We start from the raw sequence: 17,364 nt of genomic DNA on the forward strand, positions 1-17,364 counted from the left end.
TGTATGATTCAATGCAGAGAGGTCTATTAACACATAGTGAGTGAGAAAGGTGACTGGAAAGGAAAACTCAGTGCATCATGGGAATCCCCCGGCAGCCTACGTCTATTACAGCATAACTAAGGGAGGATTCAGGGTCACCTGATCCAGCCCTATATGCTTATAGCAAAAAGTAATGTTTTAAGCCTAATCTTAAAAGTAGAGATAGTGTCTGTCTCCCAAATCCAAACTGGAAGCTGGTTCCATAGAAGAGGGCCTGAAAACTGAAGGCTCTGCCTCCCGTTCTACATTTCAATACTCTAGGAACAACAAGTAAGCCTGCAGTGCGAGAGCGAAGAGCTCCAATGGGGTGATACTACAAGGTCATTAAGATAAGATGGGACCTGAATATTTAGGACCCATCTTATCTTAATGTAATCACACACAGACAGAGACAGACAGACAGACAGACAGACAGACAGACACACACACACACACACACACACACACACACACACATTAGTGTATATTTTTCAACATTTCTTACTGAACAAAGTATTGACAATGCTGTTGAGGTCCAAAGACCTGGGAATATTCTCATCGTTTTGTCTTCTCTCCTTCTTCTACTTTGAAGCACCATGTTTTGTTTTGTTTTTTGCTTGGCTTGGTTAACTAAATTTATAGTGCTGTGCTGCATGTCAAACATCCAACTGTGACATAGTTTGTGCGGTTTGTGCTCATTTTCCATAAATGACAGCACAGTTAGGAAGTACAAGTAATACACTTACCTGGTATGCCAAACACTATCAAAACTTTTCAGAAAACTTTTAATCAGCACAGTTCAAATTGACTTAGCATGTGGAGCTAAAATTCAGTTCATAAGAAAAACTTAACTGCATAAATTAGGCTTTGGTTCACAAGGTAGAACCATGACTTAAACATATAGTGACATTTTTAAAATACTTCCAATATTAAACGTAGTGAATACATATGCATGCCATGTAATGCAAATTTGATAATTATGTTGACTGGGCCCATTCTACAGCTGCCTTCCAGCTGCGTCATTGGAAATCTTTGACAATGACCACATCCATTAGTAAAGAAGAGACACTGAATAGTTTGAGTATGAAAATTACATTTTTTGAAAACATGATTGGGATGTTGTTTTTAATTTTCTCATTGGTCACATAAAAACTTTAAAAACTAACAAACAAAACAAAAAATGAAACAAACAAACAAAAACACTACAATGCCTTGAAAAAGTGTTAATTAGTGGTCTAGTCAAAGTCTGGATGCCCAACTAGTTATTAGATTTAAGGGCAATTACTTTTTCACCTGGGTCCAGGTGTCTTTCAGTTAATATATGAAATCACTGTCATTTACTCAGGTTATCTTTGTCTAAAATTAAAATTCATTTATCTTACACATGTGTGAAAATCTGTGCAAAAAAACCTACAAAATCAAGAAGGGAAAAACACTTTTTACAGCACTGTACCTCTCATTTGAAAATGCAATGAAAGCTACATTTATACTGTCTTATTCAACTAAGAACAAGATAGTGAAGAGAGTGTGGCAATTATTGAAAATTGCAGGTGCCAATAGCTAGATATTGTGACAGAGCCAGTCTTTCTATTTCAGTCTTTATGCTAAATTACCATAACCAGCTGCTGGCTTCAGGCATATATTAAATAAACACTTATGAGGAAGGTGTTGATTTATTATTTTTTCCACCAACTTTATGCCAGAAATCAAAAAATCTAAACCTGGTGCTTGTTTTTAAAAACACAGATGTGACTGAAAACACAGACTGGATGATGCAAATTATTTTTTTAACCTTCGAATTACAGTTTCTGGTCGTTCCACGGTGCAGCACAGAAAATCACATCACCAGCAATGTGCAGAGACAAAATAAAAAGCATTTTCTTACTCTAAATGCTGGGGAACAATGCAACGATCAAAGTTTTAATTTGATTGAATTTTATTTAAAAGAGTTTTAGTAAATTTTGAAGCAATTTTACAAAGCTGATAAATCATTTCTGAACTCAACTGGAAGCAATTTTCAGACATTAATCAACTAATCTAACTCCAGTCTCAGCTGTGCTGCTGTTCTGTTGCAAAAAGTAATTTTACTTAGAGTAGACTTTCTTTCTCTCTTTTTCTTTCTGTCTCTTGCTCGATGTAATGTATGCTGATTGCAGAGCCTATAGAGAGTGAACCAGCTGCCTCTGATAAGCTCTGCATTGTAATCTGTGCCAGGTGAAAAGAAAAAATAAACTTCCAAACTTCCAGATGCCAGTTGTGAAATTCAGTCTACAGCACATTTAACATAGGGTGGAAAACAGGTGTCAGTAGATGTTTATAGGATGGTGCTGTTAAATAAAAAAGGGTAGTTCCACCAGTCTCATTTTGAATGAGTGTAATTAGTTAGAGTTAGTTAACAAGTTTAATGTCTCCCAATTTGTACCATAGCACAGTATTTCTGAAAGAGAATGGGGGAGAAACAATGTAAACATTTTCAAATATGCACTATTTGGATCTACTGCTTACTAGACTTTTAGAGTGGATTAGTCTTGATTTATTAAACCAGTGCTTTGTTTGATGAAGATAATTCCCGACAGAACCATGTTTCCCACAACTGCATCAGTTTCCAGTTCAAAAAGCCTCGAAAAACATCAATAAGATTTGTATAGTGTTAAATACCCCAATTCTTTGATCTTTGGGCTGAAGGAAGAGCAACACTCGGTGTATAAATGCTCAATCAACAATCTCTTTATTCCATACGATTCTCATTATTCCATACAACACTTTGAGCATTACAAATGTCCGGACAGGAGATGTGCACAGGAGGGTGTCTGGCAACATCTCGAAGTATCTAACAGTTACTCTTATAGCTTCTTCCCAGGGCCATAAAGCCTAAACCATATTCTTTCTATCTTACGGTGCCTAAGTGACGGCCTTGGCTTCCTGTTTTATCTCCTCCTGATGAGATGGGGCAGGAAACTCTACACAGTATGTTCTCTTCTCTTTGTAAATGTAACTAATATGTAGTAAGAATTGGCTGGCGAAACATTGGTAGAGTTTCTGAAAGTGTATGAGTGACACCTAGTGGAAGACATGACATGAGCCTAACCTAACCCAACACACTGCATTGTTCAAATTTTGATTAATTAAATAATCACTGAAAAAAAAACTTTAATTAATCTAAAAACTGATTTGGTATTTTAGATGCCACCGATCTATAAAATCAAATAAAAAAAATATTTATTAAGTAATTTATTCATTCAGTTATGGAATATGTTATTTTGAAAGGAAATCAAAACAAATAAGTTCAATCAGTGGGAATAGAATTATAAAGTTTTAACATTATAATGTTGGAAACTCAGTAAATCAAACAAGTTGAAATGTTTATGTTTTTAAGCACAGGGTAACCTTTTTTTTAAGAATGTGAGGACCTGCTTTGATTGCCACCCTCTCAGTGTGAAGCAGTGGTAGAGACTGTAACTTGACCTTGGCTCTTAATGGCTGTGCGACAATGGTGCCCCGTCCCACTGGCCTGTCTGCCCCTTTGTTGTGTCTATTTATATTATCCAGACACTGTGCAGAGGTTATTCAGAGGTGCCAGTGAACAAAGGAACAAAGGGTGAGAAATATTTCTCTTATTGTCTCCACTCTTATTGCTTTTTTCAAAGAAAAACTTTGAGATTTGTGGTTTTCATATTGTTTTTCTTTTTAACCTGAACATATAATTCAACTTATCAGCTGTGAATTTCAGTTTTTTGGTCAGCATGTGACTGTAAACATGTTTCTGGTTTGACTTGTTCTTAGATGATCACGCTGCTGTGTTCTTAAGCCAAAATGGTATGTAAAGTAATTTTCACTTTTTAAAACTATCAGAAATGTTTAAGTCTTACTCTACTTGAAAATTTTACTACTGTTACTACCTTCTGTGCTGGGTTATCTCTCTCATTAGGTAAAAAGCATGAAGATGCCAGTGGGCTATCATAAGCATTGTGACAAGTGTTACAATGTCCACTGTCAAGTCCCTGCGCAGACCTCTGTTTCATGTATAGTCGTGAAATGTCACAAAAACTGTGGTGCAAGCCTCCACATGTGCAAGCAAGAAGAGCACCAGCTTCTCTGTCCAAATGAGATAGTGCCTTGCCTTAATGTTTATTATGGCTGTCCTCTCACCATGCTGCGCCACAGGCTGGCCAAACACTTAGAGGTCTGTCCTGCCAGCTTGGTCTGTTGCTCTCAGGAGTGGAACCGCTGGCCTATTTCAGAAAGTGACCTGACCTTTTATAGAAATGTTTCTGAAAACCCTGTGGTAAACACTGAGGAAAATCTTGATGTTGCTATGGCTCATAGGGACCAAGAGCAGCTGTTTCAATCAATCAAAATGAAGAACATTTTTCCCGAGTTGATATTGGAGGATTCTGCCGTGCAAAACATTGCTGCTGGAATCAACAGTCCTGCAGATAATGCTTGCTGTTCTGTAGACAGTGGTGAATATACAGAAAATGGCAGTGCAAAGTTGGACGAAGAACTGAGTCAAGAGGAGAGAGATACTTTGGCAAAGTGCACAGATGTGACAAGTATTCAAAATTATAGCTCCTGGGAGAAAATATTCAATAAGGAGAAGGAGGGATGCAAGCAAACCATCAAAAACCTGAATAAGGGAGAAAAAGGAAAAGAAAAGGAAGACCAAGAATCATCAAAGAGTCAGAAAGAATTACACCAGGGTGGAGAATGTCCTGTAACTGCCAGAACCATGGACGGTGCCACTGGCCTTGCACCATGGCAAGATGGGGTCCTTGAGCGTTTAGGCAAAGAAGTCAACATTGCAGAATATAATATGTATCTGGTGCACAATGGGGTAATGCTGATTAACTTTGGGCAACTTGCTGCTTGCACACCAAGAGAAAAGGATTTTGTCTATGGGAGTCTGGAGCCCATTGAGGTGAAAAGCGTCCGAACATTTAATGTGCCTACCAGCTATCGAGCAAAGCGCAATCACTTGAAAGACCCCTCGCGCAAGGCCCAAACCACACACCAGAGTGTTGACACTTCAGATCTGGGCATTTCAATTGAGGATCTTCCAAAGTGTGAAGAGGTTAGCACAACACTTCTGTGCTCCCTGGAAAAAGAACTGAAGGGACATTCGATCTCAGAGAGTGTGTCGACAGATGGTCTTTACACAGATATAGGAACACAAACGTACATCTTTTCTTCTGCACCCTTCAAGCAAGATGCTTCCTTAGCTGATGTCATAGCAGGTAAACCTTGTCGTCTTTATTTATACATCGAAGCAGAATCTGTCACTAGAAGACACAACAAAACAAGTTCAGCCTTCAGCTACATGTGTGGCCACTACTTTCGCCGTGATGAATACTGCTTTCACTTCAAGAACGTGCATTCTGACATACAAGCCTCTCTAAATGGCTGGTTTCAGCAGCGTTGCCCTTTAGCATACCTTGGTTGTACTTTCACCCAGATGAGGTTTCACCCAACAGGTCAGGAAGCAATAGTTAAGTTCTCCAAAGATGGCAGCACTCTGGTACTCCAACCAAAAGCCAATTCATCACTCTGTGCAGGTGGGAAAACCTTCAGTCCTAAAAGGAATGATGCACAAAATCTGGATCCCCTAAGCAGCCTTCCTTTGGAGATCATTCAGCATATTGCTGGTTACCTTGACAGTTTTACATTGTCTCAGTTGTCCCAAGTCTCCCATCTATTGAGAGAGGTGTGTGCCACATTGCTGCAGGAGAGAGGGATGGTCTCCCTCAAGTGGGAGAAAAAGAAACACTCCAGTGAAGGAAGTTCCTGGATTTGCCAAAAGAAAGCAAGTAATCTTATTTATCTAGATATATTGGTTTTCTTTTGCAAATGTGTTTTGTTTTTTTTTGTTATAGTCACTTTATATTCCCTGACCTGTAAATTTGATTGCATTCACAGATAAGTGTGTGCACCATATTGTTTTACCATTTCTATTTATTTACATCATGTCAAACTTCTCTATCAGTTTCCCTTTAGTACCTGGCATCATTCTATTAACTTTCACTGGAAAATCTGAGTCATTCATACAGTATGACAGCAGCTGCACTATAAACACTCCTGACTCTCAATAGTCCTCTCTAACAATATTACAAACTGAGCCGCAGTTGTGTTGGCAACAGTTATTGAGTTCCCACTGAATCAGACCCTGGAGATTTACTGCCTTTGTCTGTGTCCTTGCAAAATATCAGCTTCTTCTAAGGTCAGGAACCACAAGGAAATGAAATTTAGTTTTCTTTCCTGACGTTGGTGCCCAAGCAATGGTTTGCTAATTAACAGCAACAGAAGAAACAAAAAAAAAAAAAAAAAAAAAGCACTACATAGCATATAAAGAAAAATAAGGCGATTGTAATTGGGCATTATTAGAGGTTCACCTACGACAACTAGAATTGAACCCTGGTTAAAGTCACACAGTTAGCTAGCTTGGTGGCTCAGGCCACTACCCCACAAGGATGCCTGTTGGTCCTGGAGCCGGAAATTAACTAAATCCTCTCTGGAATTATTAGAACTGAGTAAAGGGTTCACATTTTAAGTGGTTCAGATTTATGAATACTGAGCTGTGGAAATTTAAATGCATGTTTCATTAAAGTACCATCTCTTCAGGACAAACGTTGAGCTGTGCAGAACTTTTTCAGGCTCTGTAGATGCCTGCTTATCATTATTATTAAAGAATTTTGGTAGTTTACAGAAATACCTGAATTTGGCAGCTAGGGAGTTATAACAAAATGAAATAATTAAAATCTTTTGACTGAGAACACAACTATAATGTTCCAGATTTTTTGAAGATCAAATTAAATATGCTGGTAAAAAAAAAATACTTGTTGTTGGTGAGCAGCGAAAATGAAGGTGGGATAGATAAGACATCTATTTTTCAGTTGCAATTTGGTTGTACTTGCTTTCATAATTTTTTAGCTACACAAAGTAGTTTTCCTGCTAACAAACGTGTGATCAAAGCCCCCCTGCTGGAGGTAATGAAGCAAAAAACACTATCAATGCACGTGTGTATATTTTTGCATTGACTATCTCTGTACTGCAGTGATCATGAGACAAAGAGCATGCCGATGACATCAGTGATGTGGAATGGCCTGAGACATTGCTGCCAGTAAACAGAGTGCTACCATAACAAGTCAGATATGTGATCATTCATGGAAACATAGGATGTTAATAAGACTGTGTAGGCAACAGCTGGGTATTTGCTCTCAGATGAATTGCATAATTTGTATACATTTGTCACGGATCAAAACAGAAATAACACCATGCCCTAACATGTGATAAAAGTATTATGCGATCTAGATTCCATGGTATTTAAAAATAGATTCCTCCTCATCGCAGTATACTGTAGCTGCAAAACAGTTGATAGATGCCATGACAGCCTCCCACACCTCCTTCAATTCTGCCTCTGTGTTTTACAGGTTTGGAAATTCAGCTCTCAGTTTTCCTCTGTGGACAGATGGAGCTTCAGCGATACTCCTTCCATGTCAAATCACCTGGGAACCTGCTCCTTCTACCAGAGAGAAGATCGCACTGAGCCGGTGGCTTTACCCTGCCTGGGAGAGGTCAGAGACAAACATGGGAAACTAAAGCATAAAAGATAACGCTCACGTTTCAGAGCACAGCGGGCAGACCACAACACGAGTTATGCCTTGTTTGAAATCACTGAGACGTAACATGTATGCACTCATCTGAAAAGTGGAAAAAGCCTCCGCATGTAGAGCTGCTGTATAAAATCAGAGCTGCAGTGTGTTAAAGCCCTGCAGAAAGACAATCTGTCGTATATTAGAAATAAGAATAATTTAGTGTAACAGGATATCTTGGTGATGTAATCATCCTTTTTTTTTAAAGCATTTACTCAGATCATTTTTCTCGTTGGTGTGCAAAATTCTCTGAGATGGATCTTGTCATGCAGTGTAGTGTGGAGAGAAACGTGAATGCTAAAAGTCTTTTTTGCATTTCGAATTTTCGCATTTGGGCATGTTTTGCCTGGGGAACATCCTCATGATATTAGATGAACCATTTGGCATGACTGAGATGACAAGTGCTGTTTGTTCCAGCATATTTCATTCTTATGGTGAAAGGCAATGTTTGAAAGAAAAATCAAGGAAGGGGAAACGCTGATGACTGTTTCAGTATGACAAGACTGACATCTAGTGGATAAAAACTTAAGTATCCCATCTGTATCAAATGGTGTGGTTTGGCATTTTAATGCTGGAGATTACATCACATGCTGCATGTGTCATATTTAATAAAATACAGCAGTGCTTGCTTTGTGATGAGAACAACTCAGTTTGAAATAAGTGTGATCTGCATATGTGAATAAATGTGATTTTTAGCTGGATTCGTGACTTTTTTTAAAGCAGCACAATGAACAGAATTTAAAGAACATCATAAAAAGGTTAATTTATTGATTTCAGACTTTCAGAGAAGACGAACACCTAATGTTTTACATCACTGCATGTCAGATGTTTCAGGGTTGCGCATTTTGTTGATCACCTCTGACAGCATTTTGTTACACAGGGCAGCATATGGATTAAGGACCACAGCTTGTTGTCGAGCAAATTCACTTCCAAGTGCAGCTGCTTTTTCAAAATCTGCTCTGGCTTCATCATTCTGGCGTGCTAGTCTATGTAAAAGGCCTCGTTGCACCAGCGCCTGGCAGGCAGTACGCCCAGTGCTGCCGCTCAGAGCAATCGCTTGGTCCAGATCCCCCAGGGCTCCTGCAAAGAGAACAGCACCGTGAACCAAACACATGTCTGGAAAGTTGATTTTTTTTTTTAGGCCATGATGTTCTAAGATACTCAGCTTTGGCTTTGGGTCAGGCTACTGAAAAATTCATTCTGATAAACACAGCTGAAATGTGCTTGAACTACTTTTCTCTCAAGTACTGTGGAAATCAAATAATGAGGAAAAAACAAAAAGTCATTCTCAAGTAAACTGCTCATAACCGAGCATTATCCATTCAAAAGCTTTATATGTATTAGTAATATCCTTGTTCTACTGGTTCAACAACACATAACAATGACTTTCAGATGAATAGACGTTCTTTTAGAAATCTGCAGTTGCTAGTGACATGCTAGTCATTAGTGAGTCAAGGACTGTTGTTTTTGCCTACAAACCTGCCCTTCTTATGTCAGGCAGCAGGTAAAAGCAACCAAACACCACACTATCTCAGAGCACCATCGCTGTTGACAAAGTGCATCAGCTAGACAAAGCTCCGGTATTCACGCTGGCCTTAGACTCGGCAGTCTGATAAGTTGGCACACCATGGCATCTCTGGAAAGGGTTATTATTTGCGGACGACACAACGCTGGTGGGGCTCATCATCAAGGGCGATGAGACCCACTACAGGAAAGAGGTTGAGCTCCTGACCACGTGGTGCAGAGACAACAACCTCCTGCTAAATGTCAGTAAGACCAAGGAGATTATTGTCAACTTCCAGAGAGGCCACACCTGTCACCCCCCATTGACCATCGACGGCGCTGCGGTGGAGAGGGTGAGCAGCACCAAGTTCCTGGGGGTGCACATCAGTGAGGACCTCTCTTGGACCACCAGCACAGCATCACTGGCCAAGAAAGCACAACAGCGCCTCTACTTCCTGCGCAAACTCAAGCGGGCAAGTGCTCCACCACCCATCCTGACTACATTCTACAGAGGCACTATTGAAAGTATCCTCTCCAGCTGCATCACTGTGTGGGGCGGTAGCTGCACTGACTATAACAGAAAAGCTCTACAACGCATTGTGAGAACAGCTGAGAGGATAGTTGGTGTACCACTCCCCTCCCTGCAAGACATTTACACCACTCGCCTCACCCACAAAGCCATCACAATTGTCAACGATGCAACCCACCCCGCGCACTGTCTGTTCAGCCTCCTGCCCTCTGGAAAGAGATACAGACGTCTCCACTCCCGCACTACCAGGCTCACCAACAGCTTCATCCACCAGGCTGTGAGACTGCTGAACTCTCTTCCCTCCCGACTCCCAGCCAGCAGAATCACCAGATTGGCAGAAGTATAGGAAGACAGATTGGACTCTACTCCCCCTCACCCACGCACACTCTCCAACAAAGAAACACTCTCTGAACCAAGAACTGAAAACATTCCTGACTTGCATTGCAATTGCACACACCTGCAACTATATATATATATTTTTAGTATTTCTTTTAGCACTATTTATATTATTATATTACTATTTATTACATTATTGTTAGGGCTGTTTTTGTTGTGCATCTGCACCTTATTGTTGTCAATGTCTACGCATGGGACAGTGTGAAACGTAATTTCAATTCCTTTGTATGGCAAGTACATTTGAAGAAATTGACAAATAAAAGTATTCTATTCTATTCTTCTATTCTATTGAATTTGTTGCACATACCTGCTGTGTCCCCCTTCAGTCGCAGGGCCTGTGCCCGGTTGTTATAGGCAGAGGCTCGCTGAGGAAGAATCTGGATTGCCTGGCTGAACAGCTGAAGCGCAGTTTGTAAATCCCCAGTCTCTGCTGCTGAGACACCCCGCATCTCCAGCTCTTTCACTTGCTTCAGCAACTCTCTGTCAAAGCCACTGTCTGGCAGGAGGAGATAAACAGGTTGAAAAAGGACTCAAACTCAATTGACAGGTACCGTGGAAAGGAAAACAGAGAAATGTCACTCGGAAATCAGTTTGGATTACAATGTCATGTTTTTCGCAGCCCAGAAATGGAATGTGTTCAAATAAATTCAATATACTGTGACATGATATGTTGAGACACACCAGTCAGAAGCTCATGCTCACCATCATCAATTAATTCCTCCTCTTGGTTTAGGCCGGGAATGTCTCCAAAGGGGGTGGTGGGGTTGAATATAGCCTGCAGTACAGCTCTGTCATGTGCCGAGGCCATCTTACTGTCTTACTGGTGTCTGCAAAACAAGGAGAGAAAGACAGGAAGAAAAAATCATTCCACCAAAATTACAGCAGGACAGAGATTTCTTCCTCCCCTAACTTTTGCCATGTCTATTAGCCAATCAGAGAAGGGGGCGGAAGCAGAGGTGGACTTTGAGATTTTCTGGCACTAAATACATCTGCATCCTGTTAACTAAGAAATGCAGGCCAGTAAAAACTGCATACCGCACAGCACAGACATAAGTACACCAGAATAAACTGGACGTCTGTAAACATTGGAAAAACTCTTATTGTTCACTTTATTACAGTTCGTATATTATCAAGATTCATTTTTATCATGATTGTATGTGTTTGCTTTATATCATGACATGTTCACATATGTTTAGTGTCTCTTTCAACCCCTCTGTAAAACACTCTTGCCATGTTTGAATAGTATTATACAAATACTGTTGGCCTGGCTTCATTTGACTCTTGTTGTTTTGGTAGAAGGAGACAGAATAACCCTAATGTTTTATATGATAGTTTGTGTTTGCTTGTTTGATTTATCCATAAGCATACTCTATCCATGGTGGGCCATTTTATTAACCACACAAACTGTTGCCATGAGTGGCAAAGTGGCTACTTTATAAGACCGTAGGTGTACCTAATAGAGTGGCCACAGGTGAATGCACACAGGTGCGCCAAATTAAGTGACCAGGATTTACTTAATAAAGTGGCTGGCCATAGGACTTTATCATAAAATAATAACCGTTACAACAAATACTGGGTGCTTCTATTTTCCTTTGGTTTGCTAAATTTTTGAACAATTTATCGCCCCAAAATTTACTGTTCATTTTATTCAATTTATTAAAATTTTCCAGGAAAATCAAATCCCACTGATGATTTGATTTTAGTCTCAAAAACACAGAAAAAAAAAACTCATGTAAAAAACATGAGACCCTTGCATAGACACATTTGGGTGTTTGTGGATTTTGTGCAAGAGGTTGTTTCTCAGAAAGCTCTAGTAAGTTGTTTGTGGTACTAAAAACACAGGAAGGAAGGAAGATGATGCCACATCCACACAGATCAGAAGCTATAGATGCCTATCATCCCTACTGCTTGCAGATGTTCCTCCACTTAGCAATATCTGTACCAAAGTATATATACACATTGATCAACTTGCGTATTTGAAAACTGAGAACCATCAGTAAAAATATCTATGATGGTTCTGTTCATCACTCTCCTTGTGCTCTCTACAGGTAACTGAGCTCTTATACCTCTAAAGAAAAAATGTTGCTTTATTGTATGTGATTATTAATATCATTGCTGCTCCTTTGTGCTGCTTTTATCATAGAATTTATGCTTTATTTTAGTACTTCTCTTAGTATATCTCAAATTACTGCGTAGAGAAATAAAACAATTGCATAATAACTCATTTTTGATGTAAAGAAGCTATGTAAAGGTTTGCATTTAGTGCAATTTCAACAAGTTCCAATACATGTTTGTGGTGAGTGTGACTCAAGAAGTGCAGTGGGTTGTCTGTTAATCATACGGTTGGTGTTTTGATCCCGTCTCTTCCAGTTTTCATATTGCAAACTGATAATATACCCCGAATAGCCCCTGATGCATTTATGCTAGTCTATACATGTTAAACAAGATGCTTAGGCATAGAATTGAAGCACTCTATGAATGTGTAGATGATAAGGTAAAAAGAACTCTCAGTGTTCAATTAGAGTAACAAAAGCACTATATACGTACCAATCCAGTCTAGGTGCTTGGTAAAGTTGCTGTAAAGTGGTACAACTGAAAGTTTCCCAGAACCTTCAGTTGTAGTACAGGCTGGTACCACAGTAATGATCCTTTAACCACATGTACCCACATTGGGGCACACAAGTTTTACCACAGTTCTGACCTTCTCAACATTTATAATTGTCATCAAAAGGCTTTCAGAAATACTAAATTGAGCATGTGTAGATATCCAAATAAAGCTCTGCTAATCTATGGTACTTAATGTACTGGCACAACAGCAGTGTGGGCCAATGACACAGAGTTTGGAGTTTTGGTTGGTTTATAATTTCTTTTAGTTTTGAAAGTGGATTATATTTGTCGGGGTTTTTTTTAAATAGTTTTTTGTGTTTCCTTGTGTTCATGAATTTCATTACCACTTTGATTGATCATATGTTTTCCTGTTGTTTTATTATTTGCACCTCTACTCTTCAGGTTTGTTAGTCTCTCTTTCCTTCCTGTCTCCTCTGTCTTCTCTTGTGTTCAGTCCTCGTCTCTGTGTTAGTGACTTCTTGTTTTATTTTTCTGTTAGTGGTTCCATGTGTTTAGTGCAGGGGTAGGCAACCTTTCTGATGGCCATTTAAAATTTCCTCAGAAGTCACACACAATATAAAGAACCACTTTATAGAATTAGATTTGTTTGCAGATGTTGGCAGCTATCAGCGAATAGTTATCAGCTATTTGAAACAAATCCATAACAAGAACTCCATAACAGCAAATGAACTGTACAACAGAAAATACAAATGCTATTTATGGTCTCCTCACAACAATGATAAGAAAAATAAACTAAGCCAATATGGCATGTCTGTTAATACAGAGACACACATGTTAATCTGATATCTGGTCTCCCACTCAGAGACACAGGTCTCCGAGTGTCCAGCATTCAGACGGCTACCTGAGGATACTCATGTGAGAAAAAATCTGCTCACACAGACATGTAGAGCCAAATACTGTCAATAAGGCCTCTGCAATGTTCTGAAGACAGTTAAACTTGTCAGGTAGTGATGTCCAGCAGGTGAAAATGCAAGCTCCATGAACACGCACAGCTATGGATTCCAGCTGCCTTAATGTTGCATTAACTGGCATTAACTCAGCCAGTTAATGTGAGTCAAATCTAGCTGCTCATTAAAGATTTCTGGTTTGATCAGAAAATAAAACATTGGTCCATACGCCTGAAAGTCACAAAAATGCATTGTGTCTCGAGTCTACGGATTTATCCATATATTTCCGTGGTGCTGATGCTGTGCTTAGCGGAAAGCTAACAACGTCCCAAGTTATTTTTAGCCAATTACAAGTTGAATCTAGTAGTTGGGTTTGTTAGCTAAGATACTGTCATTAAGAAGAGGTACAACTAATGTGTCTATGCGAGCTGATTTGCGATGTGCATCGCTGGCGCGGCCATTTATATTTTTAATGCACCTTCTCAGATTAATTCACTGCGTGTCGTGCCCAGGCCTGGACTGAGACAAAAAATCGGCCCGGGCATTTAGACTAGAGACCGGCCCCCCAGGTATTAAAGCCATTAAATGAAAACAAATGCTGTTGTGACAGTGATGTACAATCTTGTTGGTATATGTATGATTGCTATACATTTTATGTCTGATAAAAACTTTGGTTGTAAGCTTCAGATAATTATTTAATAACAGCCAGACATTTTAAATGAGAATAAGAAAGTATTTCTTAGTGCCCCCCTTTCCCTGTTAATGCCCTACCCGCCCCTGCACAGTTACCAGCTGTCAGCTACGTAGAAAAGGATCTTGGTGTTATTTGTCTCTCAGAAACAGTTCATAACTTCCCTTCAACTCATTCATGTCACCTAAAAGGTAAACCTGTTTCTCCATCACCTGTTCAGCTCTGATGATTCAGTAAGGACATCTCCTGGTTACATCTTCATGTTTCCCTCTCACCAGATATACAAACCGATATCATGACCAGCAGCTTTTACAGCTGTGGCTCCAGCAAACATCAGCTGATACTAGAAATTAATATTAAATAAATTCTAACAACAGCTGATCAAGCTTAAACATGCTGCTGTTTTTTAGCGCGACATCCGGCGGTTTCCTCTTTGTGGCGCAAAGTGGGCGATAAACAAACGAGAAAGAAAAGCCGATCAGCTGATCATTGATCAGTTTCATGATTAAAGTAGCAAAAGGAGAGAGAGGGGAGAGAATGAAGAAGAGGCAGCTATGCAGCCTAACCACAGAATAAATCCACATTTGTGTCTCAAACTGCGTCCCTTCTCAGCTCAACACGAAACGCGTAATAATTTCTCTGAATGCGGGACGATTCCGTTTTTTACGGGACGGTTGGCAACTCTACTAACTAACCTTATGAATAAAATAAAGTTCACTATCAGTAACATCATAGCGCCCACCCAGCTGTATAGAAACTCTGTCATGCTAGCTAGTACCCAGTACGAGTTATTGTAACTGACTGTAAAAAGTCAGCACAACGAAAATAAACTCCACCTAAACTTAGTTTATATCTGACCCAGATAGACTGCAGGTCATAACTTCTTACCTGAAGTTCAGTTCACCTGACACTCGGACCGGCAGCTGCCTCGGGTCTCTCCTTCTCCTGCCTCCCCTTCCCTCATCCACCTGCTGGCCTCCACCACTTGTTAATTTTACTGAATCTGTGGAAGCTCCGCCATAGCCACCACCAAACAACTGAGTTATTTTACACACCAGCCAGCACCTGGCCAATCCACCACCTTTCATTATTTATACTGTTACAAAGGAAAAAAAAAAAAGTCACCGGGCCACCGAGCAAATGCCCGGCATGCCCGATGGCCAGTCCAGCTATGGTCGTGCCATCAGTTAACCCTTCGTGTGCCAACTGTGGCACGCGTGCCTAGGGTTGCCGACCCCAGCCCTATAGTATCGTTTAACATCAACAGCAGAAATTTGCTGTACTTTGCAATATAAACTATCATTTCCAATACTGTAAATAAAACATAGCAAATAAAAAAACATTAGTGGTTCGTGACCCCCTTCGATCAAAGCAATATCCATTTGAAAACCTTTGTCGCAGTATGAACAGTGTAACCAATGGGAGATTTTGCCTGCTCAAAGAGTTTCATGTGAATACATTTTTCAATGTTCCACAAAGAGAAGCAGCAGAGATAAAAGGAAAATATTCATTCTGCACAGTAATAAATTACCATAACTTTATGCAACCCTGACAGATTTTTTTCTATCCTGCTAAATATTTTATATTGTATACACTTAATGTGAATCAAATAAATCAAAAAATGGAAAAACTCACTTGATTGCAATATTTAGTACAGCACAGTTTAAACTCTTTTTATCAATTAAAGTTATCCAAATTTCAAATAATGATCTTGTACATTTTTCTCCAAAATAGTTAAGATAATATATCAATCTCAATTTGCAGCATACAGGAGCAATTTGGTAACTAGACATCAAAATTGGCCTCCATCACGCCTCTGTCTGTGGCTGTAGAACTACATGGAAAAATCCATGTAGTTCTACAATCAGCAGAAGCCAATCAGAAAAAATCAGACTATGTGAAAGAAAGTAGCAGTATGCATCTGGCTCATCAACAGTTGCCCAAAGCATTGCAAACTTTTTCTGGGTGTCAGAAAATGTGTTCTTTTTCCAATACTCCTACACCTAAGGTCATAATATCAAAACTAACTGTGGTAAGTTGATGAAACTAACACATTACATGGTTAAATAGTTCTTCTAAAAGTTGAAATAGATTTTGTTTGCATAGGATTCCTAGAAATTGGTGAAATTTGAGGAATGAAAAATGACGCCACCATATTTGATCATATGCCCTGTTTACCTATAACTACAGCAAATGATGGTAGGCCGATTTTCAACATATACCATGTGCATCTATTAAGCCATACTTAGGAATAAATGTATGTAATGTAACTAATTTTGGACATTTTCAAGCAATAAATAGTGAAAGGTGTGATTTTGCTCCTTTTTATGACTTTATTAGTTTATATTATACTGATATGACAGATAATATACTTTATTATTTTACTTCATATAGTTTATTTTTTCTGAGTTTTAATAATGCTATAATTTGTCTAGTAATTCAGTAAGTATTTAGTATAAGTATTCAGTTTAATATTTGTCTTCTTAGTTCATTTATAGAAAGAGGAATTATCAAATGTTAACGAGTGAGGCCCAAAATACAGAGATGCAGATTGAATTTAAAAAGACAAGCAGTTTATTTGTGCTAATGATATATGCAAACACCCGGGAACATAGCTGAAACTGACTGCAGAAACAAGACTGGGAAAGTAAAACTATACACTAGGGCTTGATATGCACCATCTGGGGCTGATTACTATATTACTGATAATAAAGAAGACAAATACAAATATTTGAAACCTATACAATTCAATTCAATTTTATTTATATAGCGCCAAATCACAACAAAAGTCGCCTCAAGGCGCTTCATGATACAGAGAAAAATGCAACAATCATATGACCCCCTATGAGCAAGCACTTTGGCGACAGTGGGAAGGAAAAACTCCCTTTTAACAGGAAGAAACCTCCGGCAGAACCAGGCTCAGGGAGGGGCGGCCATCTGCTGCGACCGGTTGGGCTGAGAGAAGGAAGACAGGATAAAAGACATGCTGTGGAAGAGAGACATAGATTAATAACAGGTATGATTCAATGCAGAGAGGTCTATTAACACATAGTGAGTGAGAAAGGT

General features: G+C 39.3%; 2 protein-coding genes across 2 annotated transcripts; one reads left to right on the forward strand and one right to left on the reverse strand.

The window, feature by feature from the left end:
• The first annotated feature begins 3,552 nt into the window (after window positions 1–3,552).
• LOC146560164 (F-box only protein 40) lies at window positions 3,553–8,365 on the forward strand. The gene is made up of 4 exons (XM_085244053.1): window positions 3,553–3,616; window positions 3,802–3,834; window positions 3,947–5,818; window positions 7,443–8,365. The coding sequence occupies exons 2-4, from the start codon at window positions 3,832–3,834 to the stop codon at window positions 7,623–7,625; spliced, it is 2,058 nt and encodes a 685-aa protein (XP_085100179.1). The 5' UTR covers window positions 3,553–3,616; window positions 3,802–3,831; the 3' UTR covers window positions 7,626–8,365.
• Window positions 8,366–8,401: 36 nt separating this feature from the next.
• On the reverse strand, window positions 8,402–10,991 carry ttc36 (tetratricopeptide repeat domain 36). Its single transcript, XM_085244054.1, has 3 exons — window positions 10,795–10,991; window positions 10,400–10,588; window positions 8,402–8,744 (listed from the first exon to the last, which is right to left on the reverse strand). The coding sequence occupies exons 1-3, from the start codon at window positions 10,898–10,900 to the stop codon at window positions 8,476–8,478; spliced, it is 564 nt and encodes a 187-aa protein (XP_085100180.1). The 5' UTR covers window positions 10,901–10,991; the 3' UTR covers window positions 8,402–8,475.
• Between the last annotated feature and the right edge of the window lie 6,373 nt (window positions 10,992–17,364).

The sequence above is a fragment of the Mchenga conophoros genome, linkage group LG14 (assembly GCF_057382185.1).
Source record: "Mchenga conophoros isolate Kocher_MC1m ecotype Shallow Benthic linkage group LG14, M_conophoros_male_GT1.1, whole genome shotgun sequence".
Taxonomy (NCBI): Eukaryota; Metazoa; Chordata; class Actinopteri; order Cichliformes; family Cichlidae; genus Mchenga; species Mchenga conophoros.